Genomic DNA, 26,048 nt, shown 5'->3' with positions numbered 1-26,048 from the left:
GGCTTCAGGTCTTATGAGATGAGGAGTAGGAATGGGCTCTAATCAGTTAATCTGATTTCTAGAGAGTGATCTCCCAGCAAAGGTGGACTAAAGAGTCCATTTACTGGTCCCACCTAGAAGCTTGAGTCTGCACAGGCTCTGAGAAAAGGGGGTGGCTTTCCTAAGATTTTGTGGCCAGATGTTTGGGACACTGGTTTGCATTACTCTGTATTTCCTAGGGGCTCCAGAAGTTTAGAAACCAACATAAAAAATATTCTCCAGCTTTCATTCCCCTGGAACACCTGACAGCAGCAAATGCATAAGTGCTGTGGAGGCATTTGTCCCCAACCCAGTTTGTGTGGGCTTCCCACAGACGAAATTCTACGTGCTTGCGTGCAAAATCATTATAAGACACAGGGTGCTGTCAGGTGAAAGTCACTAGTCATGACTGTTTGCTGTGTCACACAGACAATTTTAGAATAATTACAAGTGAAAAAGAAAGACTCAAAAACATAAAAGGGGAACAGTGTGCTGGCAGAAAAAAAGTAACCAACTGGAACTTTAAAAATGGGGAAAAAAAGGTATTTGGACAAAATTCAGGTTAACTTGCAGATTAGAGCACTGCTAAAGAGAGAACCAAAAAACAGTATTAGAACAGGGGGAAACAGACTGGCTAACAAGTTTGAGGAGAATGAAGTGCTGCAGGAAGAATAAATGCCAGTTCTGTAAAATGGTATGAATGCTGAGATGTGTACATTGTTCCTGCTCTTTGGTTGGCCAAAGGCAGAGATTGGTAAACTCTACATGAAGATCCAGGTAATCAATATTTTGGATTTTGTGAATTGTACAGCTACTCTGCTCTTTCTCTGTAGCATAAAAGCAGCCTTTGGCAGTTCTCAGTGTGGTGTGTTTCAGTACAGCTATGAGAATGGGTGGTGGACCCTGTGGGCTGTTTGCTGATGCTTGTCAAGAGAATTTTTGGAGTGAGCCACTTTTTTTCCTCCCTCACATTTTGTTATTTTTTGGAACCTAAAAATTACATTTAGAAGAAAATTTCTGTAATTTTAAAGTGATTTTAAATTTTGTATGCTTTCACATACTTTTTTCCTTCATTTTCTTATACTTCCTGTTTTCTTGGTTTTGAGAGTTTTACATCTCTCTTCTATAAAACTTTATGAGTGAAGTTTCAATGAAGGAACCAATAATCATTTCAGGTCATTTAAATCAGGCAGTCAGAAATATGGAATGATAAACCTGCAGGATGTGGAGGCCAGCATAACTTCAATACTAAAAGCTGACAAGACATTTTAATAAAGGAAAGTACTTTTGTGCGCTCTTATATGCCTTTAGTGACAAATGAAGAGGCTGGTCCTTTACTGTTATTTTTATTTACACTTAAAGAGGAAACTCTTCAGAAATGCTTTATGTTTTGTTATAATTACTGATAAAATTGAGTTTATATCCAGAATGTTTTATTTAATTCTTCTATTAAGATTTTTTTTTTTTACTTTTCTCTTAATGGTATCAATAATTACAACATTTAAAAATACCCTCTTTCTCCTTTTGCATTATTGTTGCCATGACTTAAGACATTACTGTTTTTATTTTGTGCAGTCCATAGCTATTAAATCAGTTTGTAGTAGTGCCTTTTATTGCTTTTTCTATTGACACATTTCTATCTGGGTCATTGCCCTTTCTTTAACACCCCCTTCCCCCACCTGCAAACTTGATAGATTAAAAAAATAGAAATTTATTCTCTCCCCGTCCTGGAAATCAGAAGCCTGAAATTAAGATATGGGCAGGGCTACATTCCTTGCCTTTTCTAGTTTTTGGAATTGTGGATCATCCTGCACTGTAGCCCACATCAATCCTATTTCTGTTTCCATGGTCACAACCCCTGCTTCTCTTTTGTGAAATTAAAGTCACTTGTCTTTGGATTTCGGGCTCACCTGGGCAGTTCAGGATGATCTCATCTGAAGATCTTGAGTCATATTTGCAGTCTTATTCCAAATAAGGTCATGGTCACAGATTCTGGGGATCTGATGTGATATCTTCTGGGAGCCTTTGTTATTGTTTACAATGACGAATATAGATTTTTAGGTTGGCAGTTACTCTCTCAGACTTTTAAGTATGTAATTCCATTGTCTTCTAGTTTCTTTTTTTTAAATACTTTTTTAGTTGTCAATGGATCTTTTATTTTATTTATTTATATGTGGTGCTGAGTATCAAACCCAGGGCCTCACATATGCCAGACAAGCCCTCTACCACTGAGCCACCACTCCAGCCCTATGTTCTAGTCTGTTGGAATGAATTTTTTGATTCTCCCTTGCCACCCATGGTGCTCTCCGTGGCTTTTAAAATATCTTTGTTTTTACCATGATGTAACTAGGTAAGATTTTCTTGGTGTTTGTCGTCTTTAGTATTTAGAGAATTTTTAAAATTCTGGGTTGGTTTCTTCTAGCAGTTGCAGTACCTGTGCAAGTATTTTTCTGCCCTTTACTTTTGTGGGACTTCATTAATGAAGTATATGAATGTACTATGAATGTACCTTTTTTTTTTTTGTATTTTCCTTTTTTTTCCCATTAATGAGCTTAAATAAAGCTGCTGCTGATCTGTTTTCATTTCACTAATCCTGATTGTGCTCAAATTTGCTATAAAATCATATACTGAATCAAGACTTTTCATCTTCAGTATACTACTCAGTTCTTTGAAGGTTTTTTTGACTGTAGACTCTGGATTCCCTGTAGGTCTCTTTTTGTTGTCAGTTTTTTTAATTTTGTTTTTCAGTCATGTCACTTGGGTTGTCTGGTATTTTTTTTTTTGTCACACACATCTTATTAGAAATTGTGAGTGGTCCTGATGATGTCTTCCTTTGCCAGACAGATAACTTACTGATTGATCTTCTTAATCTACTCAGGGACTAGGGATCTGTTGCCCATGCTAGTTGACAAGTGTCCTAGGCCAACAAGTTCATGTATTCTAATTTCTTCTTTGGTACACAGGAAGTAGTAGATGCTGAGTTGGAATTAGGAGCATATATATTTTTGCAGGGAGGATAACACTTGTGGAAAGTCAATGGGGAGGAAGCAGAATTGAGTAGGAAGAGCCTAAGACTGGGGTGCTCAACTGAGGAAGTCTCAGCCAGGCCATTGGGTTTCCTGGGGCAAGGATTAGCAGGTTGGTTTTGGGAAAGTGATGCAGCCGGTGTTGTGCACTTGCTTTGTTAACTTACTGTATTTTAGAAATTATTCCCGTATCATTTCACAGAGGTTTTTTGTTGTTGTTTTGTTTTTTTTTTTTTTTTTTTTTTTTACAAAGAACATACCACTGCATAAACCCTCCATTTTGGTTTTTTTTTTTTTTTTTTTTTTTTTTTTTTTTTAATTCAACCACTTTTGATGAGTGGCAGTGTTTGAACTGTTTGCTATTTGAATGATACTTCAGAGTGAATGACCTTGTGCTTATATTGATTGTGGAAATTAAAATTAAAGGCAAATATGAGAGGTGGGGTTGTGTATCAGAGAGTAAATACATTTGCATTTTATTTTTTGGATACAGCATCTTGCTGTGTTGCCCAGTCTGGGTTGAATTCTGGATTCTTCAGCCTCAATCTTCCATATATATGTGTGCAATTTTTAAGGTAGTGCCCAGTTCATTTCCGTAGGGCATTTCCTGTTTTTGTTCTTCTTAGAAGTATATTTTTCCACAGCCTTGCTGACAAAGTATCTGATTTTCAGATTTTTGTTAGTCTGATGTGAGAAATCATAAAATTGTAATTTGCATTTCTAACAGTTCATGTCTATTTTTTCTTTCTTGGATTTTTGTTCTAGTTTTTCAAGTTATGACCAGGTGTGGTGGTGCAGGTTTATAATCCCAGCTACTTGGAAGTCAGGCAGGAGAATTAGAAGTTTGAGGTCAGCCCAAGTAACTTTAGTGAAACCCTTTCAAAAGTAAAAAGGGCTGGAGATGTAGCTTATTGGTACCTAGAGTATGTGAAGCACTATGTTCAGTTCACTGAACGTCAAAAAAAGTTAAGTGTATCAACCCTTTGTCTAAATAATTTGTAAATATTTTCTCCTAATTTGTCTTTTTTTTTCCTTTTCTGAAGATATTACCATAAATTGATCAAGCTCAAAGTTATAGTTGAAGATCACTCCATTCTTTTGCTGTGGGGAGTCTGGTCTTTCCAAAAGCCTCTGCATGCCAGAAGCGAGTGAGAGTAGTTAATGAAGGGACACTGTCTGGTGTCGGGGATGGGGGTACTTTTAGGAAGACTGTGCTGGGGCTAAAAAAAATCTAAAGGAATAGAGAAACAGTACTTCTCAGCAAAATTCTGGAGAGAAGGAGAAGAATTTGGTGTTATACCCATGACCAGCATGCCAGTAGGGTCTTCTTAGACTACACTTGTGGGTTGTATGTAGCTCAAGTGAAAATAGTTAAAGCAGAAATAGTGAGGTGAGCTATGTTCAGCTCTGGTCAGGATGGTGGCAGAGCAAATAGGTTGTGGCTGACGGGATGGAGAGATGATGTTTGATTTTAGAGCATGTTAACTCACTGTTAGAAGGTTGTGAAGGGAAGGGCCAAACAAACATAACTGTAAGACCCTTGAAACAAATATAGGGCATATAATTTAATGAGAACTTATTGGTGGGTTTATGGGGAGAGATGAAGAAATTTGGATTTTGTGCAAATTGTTGCAGATGCCTACAGGATATGCTCTAGGTCAGTGGTGTTTCCTTTTCTGACTGATTCCCTGGTATCTAAGCTATATCCCTTTAGCTCCTGTGGGTGAATTGAGGGCAGCTCCAGAGCTTACTTGGCTTCCCTTGCATTTGGTCCTCTAGGGAATTTCTCCACGTCAGTCTCTACAGAATGCTGATGGAAATTTCTGCCCTGCTTTTTACAGTGGCCATTTGAAATCTGTTTCAAGTGAAATCTCTCCTTGATAATCAAAATGAATGAAGTTGATAAAACATTTTACCACTGCACACTGTTCTCTGACTCGGGAGGCAAGTGGAAAAGTGAGAATTCAGGAGGGAAACCCAAAATAGTTCATGCTGAGATAGAGGAGGATCAGTTTTAAGACCAAGGGAAACAACAGATTCATAATAAAAAATACTATCTGGTCACTTGTAGGAATTTCTGTGGGCCATTGTCTCACTATTCTCATTGAACCTTGGAGGACTGCTTGGAAAGGTGGTACATAGCAAAGCAAGGACATCCAGGCTGGGGAGGAATGCTGCAGGGGATCTAGAAAGGAACTTTAATTATAACCTTCAGATAAAACCTGCTGAAGGGCTAGAGGTGTAGCTCAGTTTTGAGCATTTGCTGAGCATGCAGAAGGCCTTGGGTTCTATCCCCATTACTGTAAAAGAAACTAAAAGCCAAACCTACCCATAATTACTTAACCCTTTGGAAGTCCACTCAGACCCCCCAATTCCTGCCCCTCATTTTCACCTAACCCTGAAGGTTCTCCTGACTTTGTTTAGTGTTACCACTATAGTTCCTTACAGAGTCATGATGCCACTCTAAAGGTCCCAGTCTAAGTGCTCTAGCAAACAAACACCTTTCTCTGGGCTTCTTCAACACAGTTCCTTTTGAAGGCTGCTGTTCCATTTTTCTTTTTTTGGTACCAGGAATTGAACCCAGGGGCTCTTAATCACTGAATGACATCTCCAGCCCTTTTTATGTTTTGAGACAGATTAAGTTGCGTAGGGCCTCCCTAAGTTGTTGGGATTGCAGGCCTGCGCCACTGTGCCTGGCCTTTGTTTTATTGCAACAGGCGAGAGAAGAGAGGAGTAAAGTATAGTTTCTCACAAGTAGTGTGACAGTAGTCAAGGCTAGCAAGCAGGTCTTCTCAGTGGCATATGTCCCTTGTATAAAGAAGGATTTCTAATGCCCTAGCCATCACATCATCCTGCACTATGAAAGGGGGAGTCAAGCAGAAGGGAAGCAGGGACCTTATGGATCCCTGGACTCCAAGAAGGGCTGGTCAGATGACTGAAGCTTTCTCTGCTGGTGGACATCTGGGTAGGGGGCAGGATTCTGACTTTAACATTAAATGTCTTGATGTTTCTTTTGTGTTCATGTTTGGACTTATTAGTGACTATTAGTTTAGTCTTACTAAGGATTTCGCATGTAATAAAAATCAGCTTGCTTCCAAGTGGTTCGTGATTGGACTTTTCCCACTTCCTGGTGTCTGCGGGGCCAGTTGGAGTCCCTTCAGTATGAAGATTGACATTTAATGACATTGACAGCCTGGGTTCAGACTGGCCACCCCAAATCGGGAAAGTTGTTGGGGATTAGAACTTAAGAGTATGAAAAAGTCTGAAAGGAATTTGGGTCTTTTAAATAGTGCCCAAGAACAATAACAAAAAATAGCTTTTAAATGAAAACATGCAATAATGTGGCTATGTCTTTGGTAGCAACAAAAATAGACCCTTGGCTCCAAGAATTCATATTGTTTGCAGTGTAGACAGATGAAGTAACTGGACCTACCATTATATATATATATATATATATATATATATATATATATATATCCTTAGCACTCTCATTACTCTTGCTAAGAAATAAATTATGTGAGTAGAATCAGGAATGAAACTTTTCTAAGTGTTGGAGATTTGCTTACTGTAACTTGGGGCTTAAAAGAATTGTTTTTCTTTTAGTATTATGATTTAGCTATTCTTATTTATTTTGGTGCTAGAAATTGAACCCAGGGCCTCACACATGCCAAGCAGGCACTCTACCACTGAGTTATGCCTCTGCCCCTTATTCTAGCTCTTCTTCAGAGTAGATTCTAACTCACTTCCTGTCAAATTTTTTTAGTTGTAAAAAGTTGTAAGCAATTAATCACATATTTAAAAGACATGATTATGGTTCTTCACCATCAAAATTCTGAGAGAAAAAGACAGCTAGAGGGGCTGGGGATCTAGCACAGTTGGTAGAGTGCTTGCCTTGCAAGCACAAGGCCCTGGGTTCAGTCCTCAGCACTGCCACAAAAAAAAAAAAAAAGGGACAAACTGTAGGGCACACATCTGTTGGGGTCTGCGAGTCATTGTGTGGAGTTCTGGAGTTGAGGGTAAGAAGAAGGAGTTTGTAAGAGCTCTGATTATAAGATTATCTCACTTCTTCGTTGATGACAAGACATTGTGTTTTCCTTCAGCTGGTTTCCCCATGGGCTATGCTGCTGCAGCTCCTGCCTATTCTCCTAACATGTACCCTGGAGCGAATCCTACCTTCCAAACAGGTATGTGCTGGATGATGAAATGCATTGTTCATGCAGCAGGGGAGAAGATAAAGGGACTGGGCTTTGGGAAGAGGGGGTATAGAATTAGGATTTCGGATTGAGTGCGTTTATTTCTGAGTTTATAAACTTATCCTTTTGGTGTGTGTTTTATAAGTTTTAGATAACTGTCAGGCTCTTTTAGCACACAAATCTTCATTCTGATCACTAAGTTGTTAAGTAACTAATTTCTTGTGCCAGAACCTCTGTTCATGAAATAGGGGGTGACTACTAGAAACTGAAAACCATTTTGCCATTGATTTCTTTGCATTACTTTAGCACTTTGCTTATTTGGTTATATTTTTGTAATTCTTTTTTGAGGGGTGTTAGTACTGTGTTGGAACCTAGTGAAAGTACTCTACCACTGAACTACATCCCCAGCCCACTTTGTATTTTAAAGAAAGTCTTATATTCCATGTAAGGTACATGAGAATATTTTTATATTTTAAAAGTCACTGTTAAAATTTAAAAGTGCAGCTGGTTTCACCTGAGTCTTTTAAAGATTGTTCATTGAGTGGAATTTCCTCCTGTGAGCCTGCACACTCTGCTGTTGGCTCCTTTCTGGCATTATTACTAAGACAGGACTTTGTGATTGCTTTGTGACAGTGGTGGGCTGAGCTTTGACATGAGGGCTTGGCTAGTCTTCCTTGGGAGGCACCGTATAACACTGCTGGGGCAGTTCTTTGTTGCTAGAACACTAGCTTCACACAATTCTTTTTGATAAGAGATGGCATATTGCCCCTCTCTGAAATTCTTCCTGTTTTATCATTCATAAATTTCTGCCTTTATATTCTACCCATATGTCCATTTCTTCCTTTCTGTCTCCACTGTCACAACCTCTTTAGTCCCTAGCTCATATATCAAGAGAAAACCTTGAGTTGGTCTTCCTGTTCCTGGTTTTCTGTCCTGGATTTATGTTCTTGCTCACTTAAGTCAGAGTAATGTTCCCAGGTGAAGTTTTTACTTGTTTCCTGTCACTATAAGATAAGCCACCTCTACTTTAAACCCCAAATTCTTTTCAAAATGGCCTGTGTTTTCTTTTCAAAATGGCTTGTTTTATGTTTTTATCTTTTTTTTGTTTGTTTGTTTTTTGGCAGTTATAGGGGACTGAACCTAGGGGGCCTTCTGCCCTTGAGCTACATTCTCAGTCCTTTTTAAAAATTTTTTAAAATTTTGAGATAGTGTCTTGCTAAAGTTGCCAGGGTTGATCTCAATCTTGGAATCCCCCTGCCTCAGCCTCCCAAGTATCTGGGATCATAGGACTGTGCTACCATACCCAGCATGTCTAGTTGTTTTTCACATGCTTTTCTTTTATAACTGCATTAGATGACCTCTTCTTTGTTCCTCTTTTGAGGCTGTTTTGGAACATATGTTCCCTGGGTTCACCAGTTGTTACTCATTGCTGCTTTAATGGTAACCAGCACCCATCTCCTTTTTAAAACATCTCTCATTGTTTAACTCCTTGTTTTTTTAACAGCTCTCTTGAGGTGGAATAATAAATGGGACATATTTAAAGTGTACTGTTTTGTAACTTTTGCTATAAAGTTTATCACCATGATAGCTGGTAATAAACATTTCCATCATTGCCAAACATTTTCTTCTACCCATTTTTAAGTCTCCCAGGCTCCAAGAAGTCATTGATCTCCTTTCTCTTGCAGTTTGAGTTTTCATTTTCTAAAAGTTTTGTGTGAATGAATTCTCATAGAAAAAATTCTTTTTCTGACTGTCTTCTTTTCTTTGGCATGATTTCTTTGACTTCCATATTGTAGTATGTATCAGTATTAGATTCCTTTTTATTGTTAGGTAGTGTTCTGTTGTATAGAAATACCATAGTTTGCTTATCTGTTTGCTTGGTAATGAATATTTGGGTTATTTGCAGTTTTGGGATATTACAAATAAATTGCTATGAATATTAGTGTACAAATTTTTATGGACATAGTTCTCATTACTTTTGAATAAACACAAAAATGGAATGATTGGTTCTTATGGCAGGTATATATTTGACATTGAAGAAACTGCAGAACTGTCTTCCAGATTGATTGTACCATTTTACATTCCCTTCAGTAGTGTATGAGAGTTCCAGTTCTTCTCCATTCTCAGCAACACTGGTATGACCAGTCTTAATTTTAGCTAACCTAGTGGATAGCTCTCATTGTATTTTTATTTTTAACTCTCATGACAAGTAATAATACTAATAATCTTTTTATATGCCATCTGTATGTCTTGGATAAAAAGTTTGTATATATATTTTTTTACTATGTGTTGGTTACTGTTTGTTTTCTTTCTCTTTTTAAGGCAGTTGGCAAATTATTTTTATTTTTTGATACTGGGCATTGAACCTGGGGGTGCTCTACCACTGAGTTACATCCATAGCTCTTTTTATTTTTTATTTTGAGACAAGGTCTCACTAAATTCCTTAGGGCTTCTCTAAGTTGCTGAAGCTGGCCTTGAACTTGCAATCCTCCTGCCTCAGTTTTTTTTTTTTAAGTCTTTGGGATTATAGAAATGTGCCACCACACCTGACTTATATTTATCATTTTAATCGTTTATATATTTTTAAAGAGATGGGGTCTTGCTGTGTTGCCCAGGCAGCAAGTCTCAAGGGAGCCTTCTGCCTCAGCTTCATTGTAGCTAGGACTATAGGTACACACTATCACACCCAACTTGAAAGCATCTTTTTTTTTTTTTTTTTTTTTACTTTATTTATTATTAAGCTTTTCAAGATATACAGAACAGTTGAGAAAATAGTACAGTGAATGCCCATAATACCTTCCGCCTAGGTCTGCCAGTTATTGCTTTGCCCTATTTTTCTTTAAAAGTTCTGTTGTTTTCTTTCCTCTCTTATTTCTGCTGAACTAATTTAGAATTGTATTTAGACTTTGTGGCTCTTGTCTTGTGGACTTCAGGAATGTGTCTTCCTTCTGGCTTGGTGATCGAGGCAGGAGGATTGTAAGTTCATGGCTAGCTTCAGCAACTTAGTGAGAGCCTGTCTCAAACAAAAAAAAAAAAAAAAAAAGACTGGGGTTGTAGCTCAATGGTAGAGTGCTACTAGGTTCAATCCCCAATACCAAAACACAAAAACAAACCAAAACAGGATGCTCCTTTCTAACAAAACAATAAGACATTCATTCTTGAACATTATTACACTTAGAAATGGTAATTTTCTAATGTGATTTAATATGTCATATTCACATTTGTTCACTTACATCAGATTTTTAAAAAATACATGGAAATAAGATCTACTTAACTCATGTTGAATTTAAAGTTGAATGTGTCTTTTGTCTCTTAAATCGTAACAGTAAGCCTAAACCTTAAAAAAAATAAAAATAGACTTTGTAGAGGTTTTATTAGGAACAATTTCAAATATATACATAAGAATGCAAGAGTATAATCTCCACTTACCTATCACTTGACTTTTTTTTTGTGGTGCTGGGGATTGAACCAAGGGCCTTGTGCTTGCAAGGCAAGCAGTCTACCAGCTGAGCTACATCCCCAGCCCTATCACCTGACTTTTTAGCAATTACCAGCTCAGAGCTTGTTTTTCATCTATAAGCCAACACATTCCCATTTACTACTATTATTATTATAAATATTATTTTGGTACTAGGGGTTTAATCTAGGGACACTTAACCACTGAGCCATGTTGCTGGCCCTTTCTTATTTTTTTATTTTGAGAAGGGGTCTTGGTAAGTTGCTTAGGGCATTGCTAAGTTGCTGAGGCTGGCTTTGAACTTGTGATCTTCTGCCTCAGCCTCCTGAGTCTCTGGGGTTACAGGCATGCGCCTCTGCTCTATTATTATTATTTTAAATATTTTTTTAGTTGTAGATGGACACAATACCTCATATTTTATTTACTTATTTTTAGGTGGTGCTGAGGATCGAACCCAGTGCCTCACACATGATAGGCAAGCACTCTACCACTGAACTATACCCCCAGCTCCAGATTGTGATACTTCTTCAAGAAATTGTTAATATTTTGGTCAGCTATGAGAGTGATTCCTGGGAGGGCTATTGATTGAAGCCATGGAAACAGTGGGGGAAAAACTGGATTTAAGCTATGGAGTAGGAGTCATATTAACATTGTCCATGTATGAGTTAACCAGCAGTGAATTATTCCTGGTGTAGTGTAGTTGTGGTCCTGAGAAGGGAAGAAGGAGGAGTGACTTGGGGAAAAGGAGGCTATACAGGATGAGACTCTCTCTTTCCCTGCCTTTATCCCAATATTTGTTTTCTTTTCTCTCTCTTCTTTTTTGCCATACATAGGATTGAACTCAGGGCCTCATATGTGCTAGGCAAGTACTCTACCACTGACTGAGTTTCATCTCTAGCCCTTTTATTTTTTTATTTTGAGACAAGATCTCCCCAAGTTGTGTAGGGTCTTCCTAAACTCCTGGAGGCTGACCTGGAACTTGCAATTCTACTGCCTCAGCTTTCTGAGCAACTGGGATTACAAGTATATGCCATCTTGTCCAGCCCAGTTATTCCTTTCTTCAGAGACAGCCTTGTTTTCCACGCTGAGCTGACTTCTCCTTGCTTGCCAAGACTGCATAAATCTGTGTTGGTGGTCTTTTCTTTAATTTTCTTTAATTTTTTTTTTTTTAAATGGTTTTCCTCTGAAGTCTAGCACCTTGTGGAGAGGGCTGGATCTTTTCTGATCACTTCTGTGACAGGTCCTGGCTCTCTGTTGACTAATAGCTTGCTAGTGCTCCTATGGTCCTGTCTAGTCACAGGTGTTCCCACGTTGTGCTGTTTTTTGTTTCCTCCTCTGAGCAAGTGTGTCTCTTGTGAGGAATTTCTTAAGGCTATCCTGGGCTACCTCCTGGGAGTGTCACTGAGTAGCTGGTACTTGATAGTTTCCATGCTGCTTTTTTCTTTATAATCAAAACATTTTGTTGCGGTATACTTGGCATTGAATAAAGTGTACATATTTAAAGTTTTGATGAGTTTTAATATGCATAGACTACTTTCCTTTTTTTTTTTCTTAGGATGAGCAGTTAGAGAAAGCTTTTTGTTTTTGTCAGCTTCTGTCACTATAATAAATGCCTGAGATAATTAGCTTTCTAAGAGGAAAGATTCATGTTTTTTTTTTTGCTTTTGGAACTCAGGAGTATTCTACCACTGAGTTACATACATCTCTGACTCATTTATTTAGACAGGTCTTGCTAAGTTCCAAGACTGACCTTGAACTTGAAATCCTCCTGCCTCAGCCTCCTGAGTCTCTGGGATTATAAGCATGTACCACTGCATCCAGCTTGTTTACAGTTTTGAAGGTTTTAGTCTGTAATGGATTAGCCCCATTGCTCTGATCCTGAGATGGCAGCACATTTTTATAGAACCAGGTGGCAGAATTCTCACAACTGGGAAGCAAAAGAGAAGGAGGAGATGAGGAGAGGGACAGGATCCTACAATCTCTGGGGGGAGGAGGGCATGTTCCCAGTGACCTGGAGACTTCCCTGCCAAGGGCCCAGCTTTTAAGTTTCCACCACCTCCCAGTAGGCACCATACTGGGGACCAAGCCTTTACCATGTGGACTTTTGGGGACACTTAAATTCGAAATTATAGCAGAAACTCTTTAAGTGCTCTTGCTTTTCCAAATCCTGGATGAAAATTTGTGTGTTTGGTTTTTAGCCAAGTTGAAAAAATTGGCATATTCAAATTTTGGCACTGTTTATATACTTAGAGTTAACATAGCAGTTAATGAACTTCAAAAATAATATAGGGAGATCTGGGAGAATCTTTTCTTTCCAGATAGAGACTAGCTGATATTGGGATCACCTGGTTTGGATGAAGGAATTAAGGGTCTGGATGCACATGGATCTGGGTTGGAGTACAACTCACCTGGGCCAACTGTTGGGCACACTGAAGGGATAGTAGCATGAACATACCTTGGGGAATGCTTGAAAAAAACCGACATTACAGTAATGATGTGCCTGGGTACACTTATAGAGATTCTGATGTGGACACTATTGACATGGTAATTGTACCAGTAGTACAGTTAAAATGAAAAAAATTTAACTTGATTATGCACATAACACCTACATATTAAGTGTGTGCAGTTGGGTGAATTTTGAGTTGCACATTCTTGTGGAACCACTGCCCAAATAATATATGCAATCCTTTTATCATCCCAGGTTTTCTTCACCCTCTCCTCTTTTCTGCTTTGTCGCCATAGTTGGATTTAGTTAGTGTTTGATACGTAAGTGGAATCCTGGTGTTCTTTTTGGGGGTCTGGCTTCTTTGGAAAACTTGACATGGTTTGAGATTCATCTATGGTTTTCCTTTTGCTTGCTAAGTAGTATTTACATGGATATAGCACAGTGTATTTTTTGCCCTATTGATGAGCATTTGGGTTGTTTTCCATTTTAGGAATTAGATTGGTGAACATGTTTTACAAGTCCCATTGTGGACCTGTGTTTTCATTTTCTAGGGGAAATATCTGGAGGTGGAGTTGCTGGGTGCTGTGGTAAGTGTGTTTGTGGCTTGAGATTTTGTACTTTCTGACAGTGTGATTGCTTTCTGCCTTAGATTGCACGGATGGGAATGTGAATGCCATAGAGACATATTAGAAATAGCTTGTGCAGAGGTAGTGTTTAATCAGTACTGGAAGCTGTCCTTTTTCAGTGTGCAGCTTGGTGTGTTTGGATAGTTGTATAGGGCTTTACATTGCTGCTATAGTTGGGTGACTATACTCTTCTGAAAAATTCACGTGCCCCTCTGCCCCTGGCTACAACTGGTGGGCTTTCTGTCACTGTGAATTTTGATTTATCTTTTCTTGGTGCTTACTATGTGATGCATATAGTATGTATTCTTATATTGGCTTCTTTTGCATAATATAGTGTTATTAAGACTCATCTGTGTTGTGTGTATCAGTAGTTTGTTCCTTTTGGTTGCTGAGCTTTTTTTTTTTTTTTTTTGTATATGTACCAGTTTGTCTATATGCTCTTCTGCTGGTGGACATTTAGTCTATTTATAGCTTTCTGGCAGTTGAATAAAGCTGTTGTGAGCATTAGTGGGCCAGAGGCCCTCTCCCACCAGACCTGAGAGCAAATCTTTTGGGGTAGAGAATTAGGAAGGAAGCCAGGCACCTAATGGTTACTCAGTAGACTCACAGCCCCTCTTCCCCATTAGAGCCCTCCATCAATTTCTGGAAACAAGTTGGTGTCCTGCAGTTCCCAGGCCTTTAGAGAGGTGCTGTCCTGGGATCAGACTTCTTCACCACCCTCACTGCTGGTTGAGTGCAGCTTTTTAGGTTTAAAAGATTTCTTCACTTCCATTCTTGGTCTGTCTTTTTATTTCTTAATCTGTTTGATAGTCATCTTCATGTCATTTTGGGTGGGTCAGGCAAGTGTGTGTGCTCAGTCTGTCCTTTGATCCCGAAGTCTTTTTGCTGTAGGGTGCTAAGCCAATCCCTGGTATTTGATAAGTTTCTCTTTTTGCTTTTGCTGTAATAACAGAGATGAGTATGCTTTATAAGTTCTGTCTTTGTGTATGCGTGCTTATTTCTTTAAGATAAACTTACACAAGTTAATCGTGGTGTTAAAATACATATGTACTTTAAATGCCAAATTGAGTTCCAGGAAGGCCATACCAGTTTATATTCTGGTGGGTCAGGACCGTATTAATTTCCTGTTCTTGTGTGAGCTATTTGCTCCATAGAACTTTCTCCTCTTCAGCAACCCCCCCACTTCAGTTGCACATAAAACTAAGAAATGGAGCCAGGTGTCAGTGGAGGAGAGGTAGGACTGCAGTGGTGTTGAATCTTGACTGTGTTACGCTGTTCATGGGTTGAGATGGCACCTGTCTCCATCCTATAGATGTACTTCCCCCATGCCTGCCATGGTCCCACATGATCTCAGGCATGAACTTCTTTGTTACAGGTTATACTCCTGGCACACCTTACAAAGTGTCCTGTTCCCCCACCAGCGGGGCTGTGCCGCCATACTCTTCTTCCCCCAACCCCTACCAGACTGCTGTGTACCCCGTGCGAAGTGCCTACCCCCAGCAGAGCCCTTATGCACAGGTATGCTTGGGCATGCCCTGCATGGCGGGAAGGATTGGTTCCTTTAGGTCCCACAGTTATGGGACCCTGTGGCAGTTTTCTCTCTTATCCCCACAGCAAGGCACGTACTACACACAGCCACTGTATGCAGCACCTCCTCACGTCATCCATCACACCACGGTGGTGCAGCCCAATGGCATGCCTGCAACAGTGTACCCTGCTCCCATCCCTCCTCCTAGAGGCAATGGGGTCACCATGGGCATGGTTGCTGGGACCACGATGGCCATGTCAGCAGGTGAGTGTTTGTTCCTGGCATGTCTGTGTTATGGTGCCACAATGCTGGGGTGAGGTGTGGGAAAGCTTGTGAGTATTCTGACTCTTGATTCTGGTTTTTCATGGCTGTGGTTGTGTGGAAGTACGTGTAATTCTTTGGAGAAAGGAAAGTTACCTTTGATTCCTTTCCTTTCCTTCCCTTTCTTTCAGTTGAAAGGATACTGGAGCGTGGGGTATAAGAGTTGATGAACTTAGTGACCTCCCTCGTGGAGTATAACTGAACAGCACTTTCTGAATTTGACTGAGTCACTTTGTTGGTGAGCTGGGTAGTCCTTTTGGCAGTAGGGATGGGGAGTGACCAGACACTACTTCCCCTACCACTGTGAGCATATAAAATTTGAGGAGGAACACTTTGTGTTGCTGGCCCTCTTCATATTTCCCTTTAGTGTGAGCTGGCTTTGTAGGTCAGGTTAAGTTTAATGGGCAAAATTTCATGTTTCTAGGAATGTTGGTCTGTTGTTACTAGAAGTAACAGCAACTTGTACAAATTCTTCAGCTATCTGCTTTACTCCCCCAGGCCTCTTCAAAGTCAGGAAAATAAACCATGGGCAGATCAGACCATTGGCTAGGGTAGGCATGTCTCTGTGGATCCATGGAAGCCCTGGGACTTGATCTGCTATTTAGGGATTAGGTTGTGTTCTGGTCTTTCAGGGTAAATGTGACTGCCTTCCTGCTGGGCAGGGTACACTTGATGGCCCATGATTAGAATTTTACTTCCCTGTCCCGCAACTTCAGTATAAAGAAATTGTACCACAGAGAAAGGCACTTTAGGATTCTGTGTGTTTCTGACCATAATCTCCATTTTATTTGCCTTTCCTGCACTTTTCTGTCAAGGCAGAGAAGACTGTGACATAGACAGAAGCTGTCACCCTGAGGCCCTGGTGGGGCAGCAGGAGGTAAAGGCATTAGGTTTGAGGAGTGTTGAACCTCAGGAGGATTCAGGTAGTCCCTGAATTTTTAATTTAAAAATTTTTTTTTAGTTGTTGGCAGACCTTTATCTTATTTTATTTATTTATTTATTTATTTATTTATTTATTTATTTATTTATTTATTTATTTATTATTTATTTATATGTGGTGCTGAGATTTGAACCCAGTGCCTCACATATGCTAGGCAAGTGCTCTACCACTGAGCCACAACCCCAGCCCCAGTCCCTGAATTTTAGTAGTTATAGGAAAGATACATTTTCATGATATATTCAGAAGCTCTTGTAGTTTGGAAATCCTGCTTTACATTTCTCTTCTCTCTCTTTTTTTTTTAATCATCTTAATCATTTTTCCATGGTTCATTATTGTTAAGTCTATTTACATTGGTATTCATCTTGCAAATCTGAAATTTGTGTATGTGTTAAATACTTACACCCCATTAAACTGCTGTACCCGCTCTCTAGCACTTTTAGCTACTGTTCTGTTCCTGATAACTCTTAAATACCTCATATAAGTGGGGCCATCCACAATATTTGCCTTTTGTTACTTAGCATAATGTTCTTAAGTTTCACCGGTGTTGTAGTATATATGAAAACTTTCTTTTTTAAGTCTGATAATACCTTTTAAAGTGTTCATAAAAGCCTGGTGCAGTGGTCCACACCTGTTCTCAGCGACTTGGGAGGCTGAAGCAGGAGGATCACAAATTTTTGAGGACTGTCTCAGAATAAAACAAAATGAACTGGGATGTAATTTTGTGGTGAAGTACCTCCGGGTTCAATCTGTAGTACCCCAAAAATTGGGGCATAGTTTTTCTGTGACCCACAAAAACGTTTTGTGCATGCTCTGTAAAGGTAAGCACAAAATCTTTTTATATTTTATTTTATTTTTTATTTTTGGCAGTACTGAAATACTCTACCACAGAGCTACATTGCCAGTGCTTTTTATTTCATTTTGAGACACAGGGTCTTACTATGTTGCCCATTCTGGCTTTGAACTTGTGATCCTCCTGCCTCAGCCTCCTAAGAAACAAGGATTACAAGAATGTACCATCATGGTTGGTGGCACAAAGCCTTTTAAAAACATTGTGAGTATGAGCCTGCTGTGTGTGTACATTACATCTTTCAACTCTTTTGGGGGGTAATCTGACCAGAGTTCTGACCTCGCTCTGGTTCAGGACTGTATCCTTTTCCAAGGTGTCTTCCTCTTCACAGAGGCCAGGCCCTACATGTTATTTTGAGGCAGTGTGGAGCCACCCTGGAGTTGGTATATAGCATGTAGGTCTGCTTTGTGTGTGATGTACTGCTCTTTCTTCTAGGTACCCTGCTGACTGCCCACTCCCCAACTCCTGTTGCCCCTCACCCAGTCACTGTGCCCACATACCGGGCCCCAGGAACACCCACCTACAGCTATGTGCCCCCTCAGTGGTGATCACCCTGCAAATAAATGTAAGTGATCAGTGAAGGCTTGCTGGGCCCTGGCAAAAGTGCTTTTCCCTGTGGAGGATGGCAAACCTACCTCATGTTTTAAGCAGTAAGGAAAAAAAAAATGCACCTGACCCTTGATCTAAGAGCAATGTAGTATTTTATGTTTTTGTTCTTCCTGGCACTCCATAAAGAAGAAGGAAACCATTTGAGTGGTTGCTATTTGTACTGCATCTCTATTCTTACCTGAAACATTCCCCTCCTGCCTGCTACAGGAGGTAGTGTTCTGGTTGTAACTGGGGGTTTCTGTGAGGTGGATGGGAATCGGGTCTAGTAGCTTTGAATACTGCTGCCTCTTTTTGAACCTGTTGGACCTTGTCCTTTTGGAAATTTTGGAGCAGTGGTAGCAAAAGAGCTCTGTATGACTGTGTGCCTGTTATTCTCCCTAGGTTTGCGGATGGAGCTGTGCAGTCACATCATTGAGGTTCCACAGCTGGTGCTGCAGGCCTTGTGCCTCCAACCAGGACTTTCTTCTTAATGCTCTCGACACTTAGCTAAACACGACTGTCCCGGCCCAGCAGGTCCCAGCGCTGTTAGTCTCCAGCTAACTCCGTGGGTTGGTCTTAAAGCAAATCCTGTTTTGTGGACTGCCTGGCAATTTTTTAGCTAACTGTAATGATAAAAAGGGAGTATTATCTATTCTGAATCATATCTAGTTGAATGCATGTTTTAAAAAAAACAAACACAAAAACAAAGCTTGCTCAATCTACCTGCAGTGACTGATGCAAACCATCTTATGCAAAACCCAAAGGAATGGAAACGTATTTTACAACTGTATCACTAATGCACTGTTGTATGCAAAGTCTTAAAGTTTTAAGTGTTAAAGTGAATTTGTTCATAGAGCATACCTGAAATACCTTAGGTGATTCTTCAGCCTTTTGGGGTTGATGTGGGTTGCCAGTTAGGGATGTGGACTTAGTTTTCAGCAGTCTGTTTCTTTGGCACTGACGGCATGGGAGGGAGCTGCAGGAATGGGGAGAGAGTGGGGGGGCCGCTGTGGTTCGGGATCAGCCAGTTAGTGGGCATCCCTTTCTTTCTGTGTAGGCTTGGCAGGGTCAGGGGAATGGGGAAATGCTTAAAGACCATCATGGAAGATTAGAACTGTGTGGCCAGTACAGTTAGGGGCAAAGGGACTGTCTACATATCAGCAAAACAATTTTCCTTGCCATCTAAATTTCCATCACACTGTCTGTCTCTTACAGAGAAGAATGCTGTTTTGTATATCTTTATTGAAAAAGTCTTGTGTAGAACTAAATTGTTTTCCTGGAATGGAAGATAGGTGAAACAGCCACACTTGGATGAGGTATTGTCTTCTGCTTTATTTAGCTTAGAAAATCATTCCAATCGCTCCCTTCCCCAGAAATGTTTGAAGTCAGCTGAAAACTTAAAGGCATTGCTACCCGCCCACCCCCCAAAGGAATGGCAAAGACTTCAGCTGTATGTTATAGAGAAAGTTGTATATTTAAGAATGATTAAAAGGGAACAAAACTTTATTTAAATTCCTCATGTTTCTTGTAGAGAGGCAAGACTGTGGATGTGTCTGAAAATGTAGAATCATGTAGCTTGTCCTGGGGTAGTCCACCTGATTGTGACTTGTCCTCTGACCAGCTGGAGGGGATTCATAGGGCTGGTGTCTGTGAGCCTCTTCTGCCATCTCTTCTTGCAGCTAAAGGCACTCGGCACCAAGCAAGTGTGGATGGCAGAAAGGGCTAGGTAGCAGTGGAAAGCATTTGCCTGCCTGGATCTATTATGGAAAGATTTTTAGTTTAAAATCTGAATATTGTACATAAGAAATCAAGAGGATTTTTTCCCCCCCCCTTCTAAATGCCCAACTTCCATCAGTAGGAGTGCATGTCTGTGTTCAGTGAGGGTCAGAAGGGTTGGAGTATGAAGACTTGCTCCTTTTCAGGGGTGTGTCGTGCAGGGACGGAGGTACATCTTTTTCCCACCCCATCCTTGTTTGGAGTGCTGTGGACTTCGGTTGAGAGGGGATTCTGTGCTGCCTCTCCGGCAACTAGGTCAGGGCGCTGGCACTCGGTGGAGGTCACTGGTAGTGGTCAGCCTGGCTGACAGGTAACCTTACCACTGAGCCTTTGGTAACCCTTATTTTTTATAGTGAGTACTCTTCATTTTCTTTTTCCACATTTATTTTGTAAGAAGTTTAGGAATATTTTTGCATGGATCATTGTAAACAGATTCCTTATTCCTAATGTCTATTAACATAGAATGTTTACTGATAAGTACTTTAAATTGCTTCATGAGCACTTAACCTGTGTGTGTGTGTGTGTGTGTGTGTGTGTGTGTGTGCGCGCGCGCATGTATGTGAGAGTGTGTGTGTGTGTGTGTGTGTGTGTGTGTGTGTGTGTGTGAGAGAGAGACAGACAATGTACCCCAGGCATGTAGTTTGTGTTCATTTCCACAAATCTGTGTTGGTAATTGTGTTGGTTTGCAATATCAGTAGGTTCCCAGGGTTTCAGGGACTTAACTGACTGACAGAGAAGGCAGTTTTCCCAAATTGAATGGTAATAGATGAGTAGAACACGTTCATGATTTTAGTGTATGTTTTAACAAAGCCCCATACAAAAATGGAAACGTACATTCCCTGTGCCTGTAAGGGGCAGAGTCATTTGCATTCTGGAGGAAGTTCGAAGAAGGTATGTGAACTGTCTCTAGACCTGTGTGAGGCCGGCAAACACAGGGTGTTCCCACAAGCACTGAGATGAAGGGTAGAGAAGAGTGGGTTGCATCCCTTTCCCCGTGTACATCAGCTTAATAAACACTTTGCTTTCCTAAACTTTTTAAAAATCTTTTTTTTCCCTTTTGTGAAGTTGAACTGAGACTATCAGATACTTTGACTTTATTTATCTATGTAGAAATCTTTTCCATCTTGATACTATCATTGCATCAGCTATGAAATTTGATGATAAAAGAGAGTTTATCTCTCAGATAAGAACCTGAATTTGAGTAGTAACAAAACTGTCATAGATTATAATTTTTAACAGCTTCAGTTCTAGTAAAATTAATTAAGGGCTAGAACCTGGGTCAGTATTCTGTTACAGAGCTACATAATTTGGTATCCCAAGCACATTGTGGAACATTCCTGTAATTTTGCATTTTGTGTGTGTGACATTCCTGATTTTGAGTGTTCTTCAGTTGAATTATTGTTCTTTTTAGTAGCTGATACAGGCAAACAGAGGACCTAATTCCTGTAAACAGGGATGTCATTATGGGTATTCAAAACTGTTTATTCTCTACCTTTTCCCCTGAAGCTTGGAAGGTGTTCATCAGCTGTGTAGCTGCTGCTCCTCTTTGCTCATAGAAATCTAGTTTGGATGTGGTCTGGAAGCTGAGTGAGTATTTAGTGTTATCTATGAGCTTCTTGATTCTGTGAGGTGAGGATACCTTTTGGGCTAGGGCCAATCATGGTAATAGGCACATAAGCTCTTCCTGAACCTTTTATGTCTCTTGTGGGCCATCTTTCAAGAACATTCTTGATGGTGTGGTTATTGGGCCTACAAATTGCTATTGGGTGACATTTCTTGTGTGCTATGCAAATGTATTATTCATAGGAGGCAGAGAGGTCCCTAGCCCTGGGCTGGGTCCCTGGCCTCTTGAGTGTCCTGCCCTTCCCCAGCAAGGTATCTGCGCCTTGCTTTGCTTTATCTGGTAGCATTATCCTGCTGTGACAGAGGAGGCCTAGGAAGTAATTTGCATGTTTATTGGGGGACATGTCAGTGATAGGAAATATATTGGAATGCTCTGGCATTTGGTAATGTTGTGTCCCCACATGGGTTTTGTGTGCCCGTGGGCTGAGTGTGCCATTGGGGGGTGATAAAAAGCTGGCATGCACCAGCTGTGCAAGTATTGGGACTCCTTTTCAAAGGAAGGCCAAATGTCACCTCTCCTTTTCAAATATTTGAAAACAGTATTACTCTGACTAGTTGGGTCACCTTCTTATCTGGCAGCTGACAATTGGCTGCTTCAGCTTTTGTTGGCCTGGCACTACCCACACAGCATAGGGTCTTTCATGGGTGCAGCGGCAGGAGGGATAGCCGCTGGTCCTTCTCTCTGGTGCTTTTCTAAGAGAATCTCTAAAGTTTGGGAGTGTGGTTGGCTTCAGGAAGAGCAGAGTTCAGCTCTCCTGCCTAACATCTCCCAGGTTTATGCTTGTTTTCTCTGAGCTGTGTACTACTCCACCTGAGCTCTCTGAAGGGCGGCAGACCTTTGGATATGCTGCAGATGACACACTGAGGAGGTGGGTGTGGCCTTGGTAGAAACTGCAGAGTCGGTCTTGCATGTTTCAGAGGGTTTGTCTCTTTTCCCCACTCCCCATTCATTTGAAAAATGGAAAACCTATAGGATAAGCAGGATGAAGTGTGGTCAGTTGGAATGGGGAGAGGAGCAGTATCTCTGTCCAGGGAGTCCTGATGCGCTTCAGGCAGGGTCGGATGTCCCAGAGTGGCTCAGCAGGCAGCTCCTTGGGCAGAGTGACACTGTGGGTTCTGGTGCAGAGTAGTGGGCAGTAGAATGAACTAGTTGGGCCAGATCTGAGACTGTGCTTCTAACAGGGTTGCTGTGATGGCTACTCAAAGGAGAGGCCCCAAGAAGGCTTATGGGCTGTAACTGAATAGGAAACTGTTCCCCCCCCCCATCCTTTTTTTTAAATGATTTTTAAATACTGTTTTTTACACCATTCTCTTGGTACTTTTTTTAAGCTTAAGTCAGCATTGTCTTCCAGTGTTAAGGCATCCCTTGCCTCTGCATTGAACTTACGTGTCAATACAAAGGAATGGACCATCCATCCTGAGCCAGTTCAATTAGGTGTAAATTCATACTGTTTTAATTTTTTATGCAATCTGATGAGTAGATGAGCTCAGATTTAAAATTCTTAAAGCACGTTTATTGTAACAAGAATTGTTATGTATTAATACTGCAGTTTTCAATAAAGATTGACTTGTGTTGCATATTCTGGTTTTCATTTTTTTTCCATGTAGGTTTTGTTTAGAGGTAGTTTGGCCTAATAGGAAGGTTCTATCATTCTGTAAGTTAGGAGATTGCTAGCGGTTGCTGGAAGGTCATGTGGCCTTTAATCCCTTGGAGGTAGTGGGTTGAGGAACTATTCCCAGGTGGTTTGGGAGGGAGGCAGCTCAAGCTTCTCTTCTGGCTTCTGTGGTCAGGGTCCACCTGGGAAGACATGTCCTTCCCCATTTCAGCAGGGAGAAAGCTGAGGCCCAGAAAGGTGATGGACCCCAGTCCCTTAAACTCATATATGCCAGTTCCAGCTAAGTACTCTGGGAACAGTCAGGGAGGGAGTGGGCCTTCAGGCCTTGCAGACTATCCTCCCAGCAATCCTGGGGCTCTGCAGCACTGACCCATCTTCTGTAGAGCCCTGAGGATGAGCTCTCTGATGAGGACCCCCCCGCAAGCCACCTTACCCTCAGAATTGTTTGGCTCAGTTCTCCCTCTTTTTTTTTTTGATACCAGGGATTGAACTTGGGCTCTAAACCATTGAGTCACATCCCCAACCCTTTTTATGTTTTTATTTTGAGACAGTGTCTCTTAATTTGCTTAGGGCCTTGCCGAGTTGCTGAGGCTGGTTTTGAACTTGAAATCCTGCCTCAGCCTCCTGAGCTGCTGAGGTTACAGGTGTGTGCCACCATGCCCAATTCATTTTTCCTCTTTAGGGAAAGGCCAGGCACAGAAAGAATGGGAGCACACACACAAGAAAAATGCACACATACCAACAGAAAACAATGGTTGGCAGCCAGGTTACTTTTCACATGTTTCTTTATGAAATTAAATGTGGCTTCTGGCTTGGAGAAGGTATAGTGCAAGAGTGACTGTCCATGCTGCTGAATCCTGTAGGGTTCCACACTGACATGCCAGGCCCTGGCTGTGCTCCTGGAGCCCCTGGGCAGGATGTGGGTGCCCTCACCACATGTCCGTTGCCTGGAGTGGTCAGGTCAGTCTGGATGCTGGGCCCAAGCATTCAGTCCTTATGGCTTCTCACACTCACTAGGGTAAGGCAATCTTTCTGTGTCACTAACAACAATTAACTGTTTTTCATCATTGTTAGAAAAACGAGGACAAAACCCAAACAAAAACAGGAACCAAGTGGTTCTGCAGCAACCCCACAGCTACAGATGGACTGGTCACAACACTTGGACCAAAGTATGTGGCTGACTATATGGTTTTGTTCTTCCCACTACACAACATCACCAGTGAAGAGGGTGACCAGCAGTATCTCGAGAAGGGCTGGGAAGTAAAAAGGGCAGGTCTGGGCCAGATATTTGGGCACAGAATTCCTGGTTCCTGCACTCCATGGTTGCAAGTGGAGTTGCAAGTGGCCTGGGGACACAGAGCCCAGCTTTGTAGGTGGCCACTGGCCATAGAGTAGGTCTCTCCTGCCTGAAGAAAATAGGAGTGGGGATGATTAGATTTCCAAAGAAGAGGGTCCAAAGCAGCTAGAGCCTTCTGCACGTCAACCTGGTAAGTGGTTCTGAGCTGTGGTTCCTAGGCTCTTGGTCAGTGAAGGCCTCACACAGGTCCGTAGTGTTGGACAGACTGGGAGAGAGTCAGCAGGCTGCAGGAGGGGTTTGTATGTGCCAGGGCGCTGTCTCTCCCAGCTGGTCACTTCATTCACCAGCAGCAGGGAAGAAACCAAGGATGGGAGCACAAACCCGGTACCTCCTGGGGACACCAACACCTGCACACTTCCAGTTTCTTAGGCAGAGAGGATGGCCAGATGGAGTGGTCCTCAAGGAGGAAAAGCTGGGGGCCGAGGGTGGGCAGGTCCACAAAGTGCTGTCAGGTGGGTACTGGCTCACTTGCGGAAGGGTGCCAGCCGGCTAATGCTGTGCCAGAAGGTGGATGGCTTCCGCCTGGGCTCTGCCAGCACCAAGACCTGCTGCTGGGGCCGACTGGCAGGCAATACTGGGTGCTTCTGGCGTGTCAGGTAGCAGGGCCGGCCTACAGCTAGGCAAAGAGAAACAGCATGGTCATTGGTGCCCCAGTGTCAGGTGGCACAGGATAGAAGGCAGAGGGGCCCATTTCCAGGCCTCTGGTGCAGAACCCTGGGGCAGTTTTGCCACATAGATTTTGTGTCCCATGGGGCTGACCATATCCTAGAGCCCATCTACCTGGAGCCTCTGGCCTGCCCTGACCCTACTACGGCCTGAAGGGATGATGGATGGCCAGGGGCTTTTGGAAGGCATGTGATGATGCTTCTATCTGTAGAAAGGGGGACAGCAGCTATGAGGGTGCCTGTCAGCAGCCTGAGGAAGAAAAGCACTGACACTAATGGTGCCACAATGGGGAGGTCAGAGGGGTCAAGATAAAGAACAGTGTACTAATCCAAGCTTTGTCACCTGTGGCCCCTTATCACCAGCCTTTGGGAACATAATACCTGCAAAGGGTAGTGGGCTCCTCTGGGGATCTGGTGGTTAGGTGGCTTTGCTTTTGGGGGTCAGACAGATAATCAAGGCCAGAGCTGCCCAGAGGTGGGACTGTTGTCCACTTACCTTTGGGCTTCCCTGTGGCTTGCTGCTTGCTGGCATTCAGCATGGCCTGCTTCCTTTGCAGTTCAGTGATGGAGAAGCCTGGGGGGAGGTACACATAAGGACCCACATCCTCCTCTCCCCTGCCCAGGTGCAGTCTTCCCAGTGTTCTGCTCCCATATGCTTCAGGGTCTGTGCCCTGGATATAGCAGGGGCTGTTCCTTGTCCTGCTCAGTCAGCCTGCCCTGCCAACCATGGCAGAGAATGAAGATCCACTGAGTCCTCCCACGGTCTCTCCTCTCACCTTTACCTGATGTCTGTCTCTCTCCCTTTATTCAGTGTCTAGGTGGATGCTCTTTACCAAGAGCAACCTGGCCACTGAGTGAATAGGAGGGGGAGATGCTTATTCATATGGGGCAGGGGAGACTTCTGGAGGCTATTACCCACCTCCCCTCTATGTTTCCTCAGGGCTCCAGCTGGCTATAGGGATGTGCATGGGGACATGGGCAAGTTCGTGCAGTGAAGCAACATCCACTCTACAGTCCAGCA

At 41.8% G+C, this 26,048-nt stretch overlaps 2 protein-coding genes across 8 annotated transcripts in view; one reads left to right on the top strand and one right to left on the bottom strand.

Moving 5' to 3' along the window:
* FAM168B (family with sequence similarity 168 member B) overlaps positions 1-22,967 on the top strand; it is a 30,127-nt gene extending 7,160 nt beyond the window's left edge. For 2 of the 5 annotated variants that reach the window (XM_079130531.1, XM_079130528.1), the window contains exons 3-8: positions 7,145-7,228; positions 13,692-13,727; positions 15,142-15,284; positions 15,360-15,558; positions 17,838-17,967; positions 18,393-22,967. In XM_079130531.1, coding sequence (XP_078986657.1) covers positions 7,145-7,228; positions 13,692-13,727; positions 15,142-15,284; positions 15,360-15,558; positions 17,838-17,950 — 575 coding nt within the window. In that variant the 3' untranslated portion in view covers positions 17,951-17,967; positions 18,393-22,967. The remainder of the gene's footprint in view (positions 1-7,144; positions 7,229-13,691; positions 13,728-15,141; positions 15,285-15,359; positions 15,559-17,837; positions 17,968-18,392) is intronic. The other 3 variants (XM_079130529.1, XM_079130530.1, XM_079130532.1) reach the window with 3 other exon arrangements.
* The window catches only part of LOC306655815 (rho guanine nucleotide exchange factor 4), a 126,417-nt gene continuing 120,188 nt past the window's right edge, over positions 19,820-26,048 (bottom strand). For all 3 annotated transcript variants that reach the window (XM_079130455.1, XM_079130457.1, XM_079130456.1), the window contains 2 exons: positions 25,524-25,601; positions 19,820-24,978 (listed from right to left, as the gene is read on the bottom strand). In XM_079130455.1, the coding sequence (XP_078986581.1) occupies positions 24,827-24,978; positions 25,524-25,601 (230 nt within the window). In that variant the 3' untranslated portion in view covers positions 19,820-24,826. The remainder of the gene's footprint in view (positions 24,979-25,523; positions 25,602-26,048) is intronic.

This window comes from Sciurus vulgaris, assembly GCF_902686455.1.
Source record: "Sciurus vulgaris genome assembly, chromosome: 3".
Lineage (NCBI taxonomy): Eukaryota > Metazoa > Chordata > Mammalia > Rodentia > Sciuridae > Sciurus > Sciurus vulgaris.
Note: the sequence above shows the minus strand (reverse complement) of the source record. Positions and strands in the feature narration are given on the sequence as shown.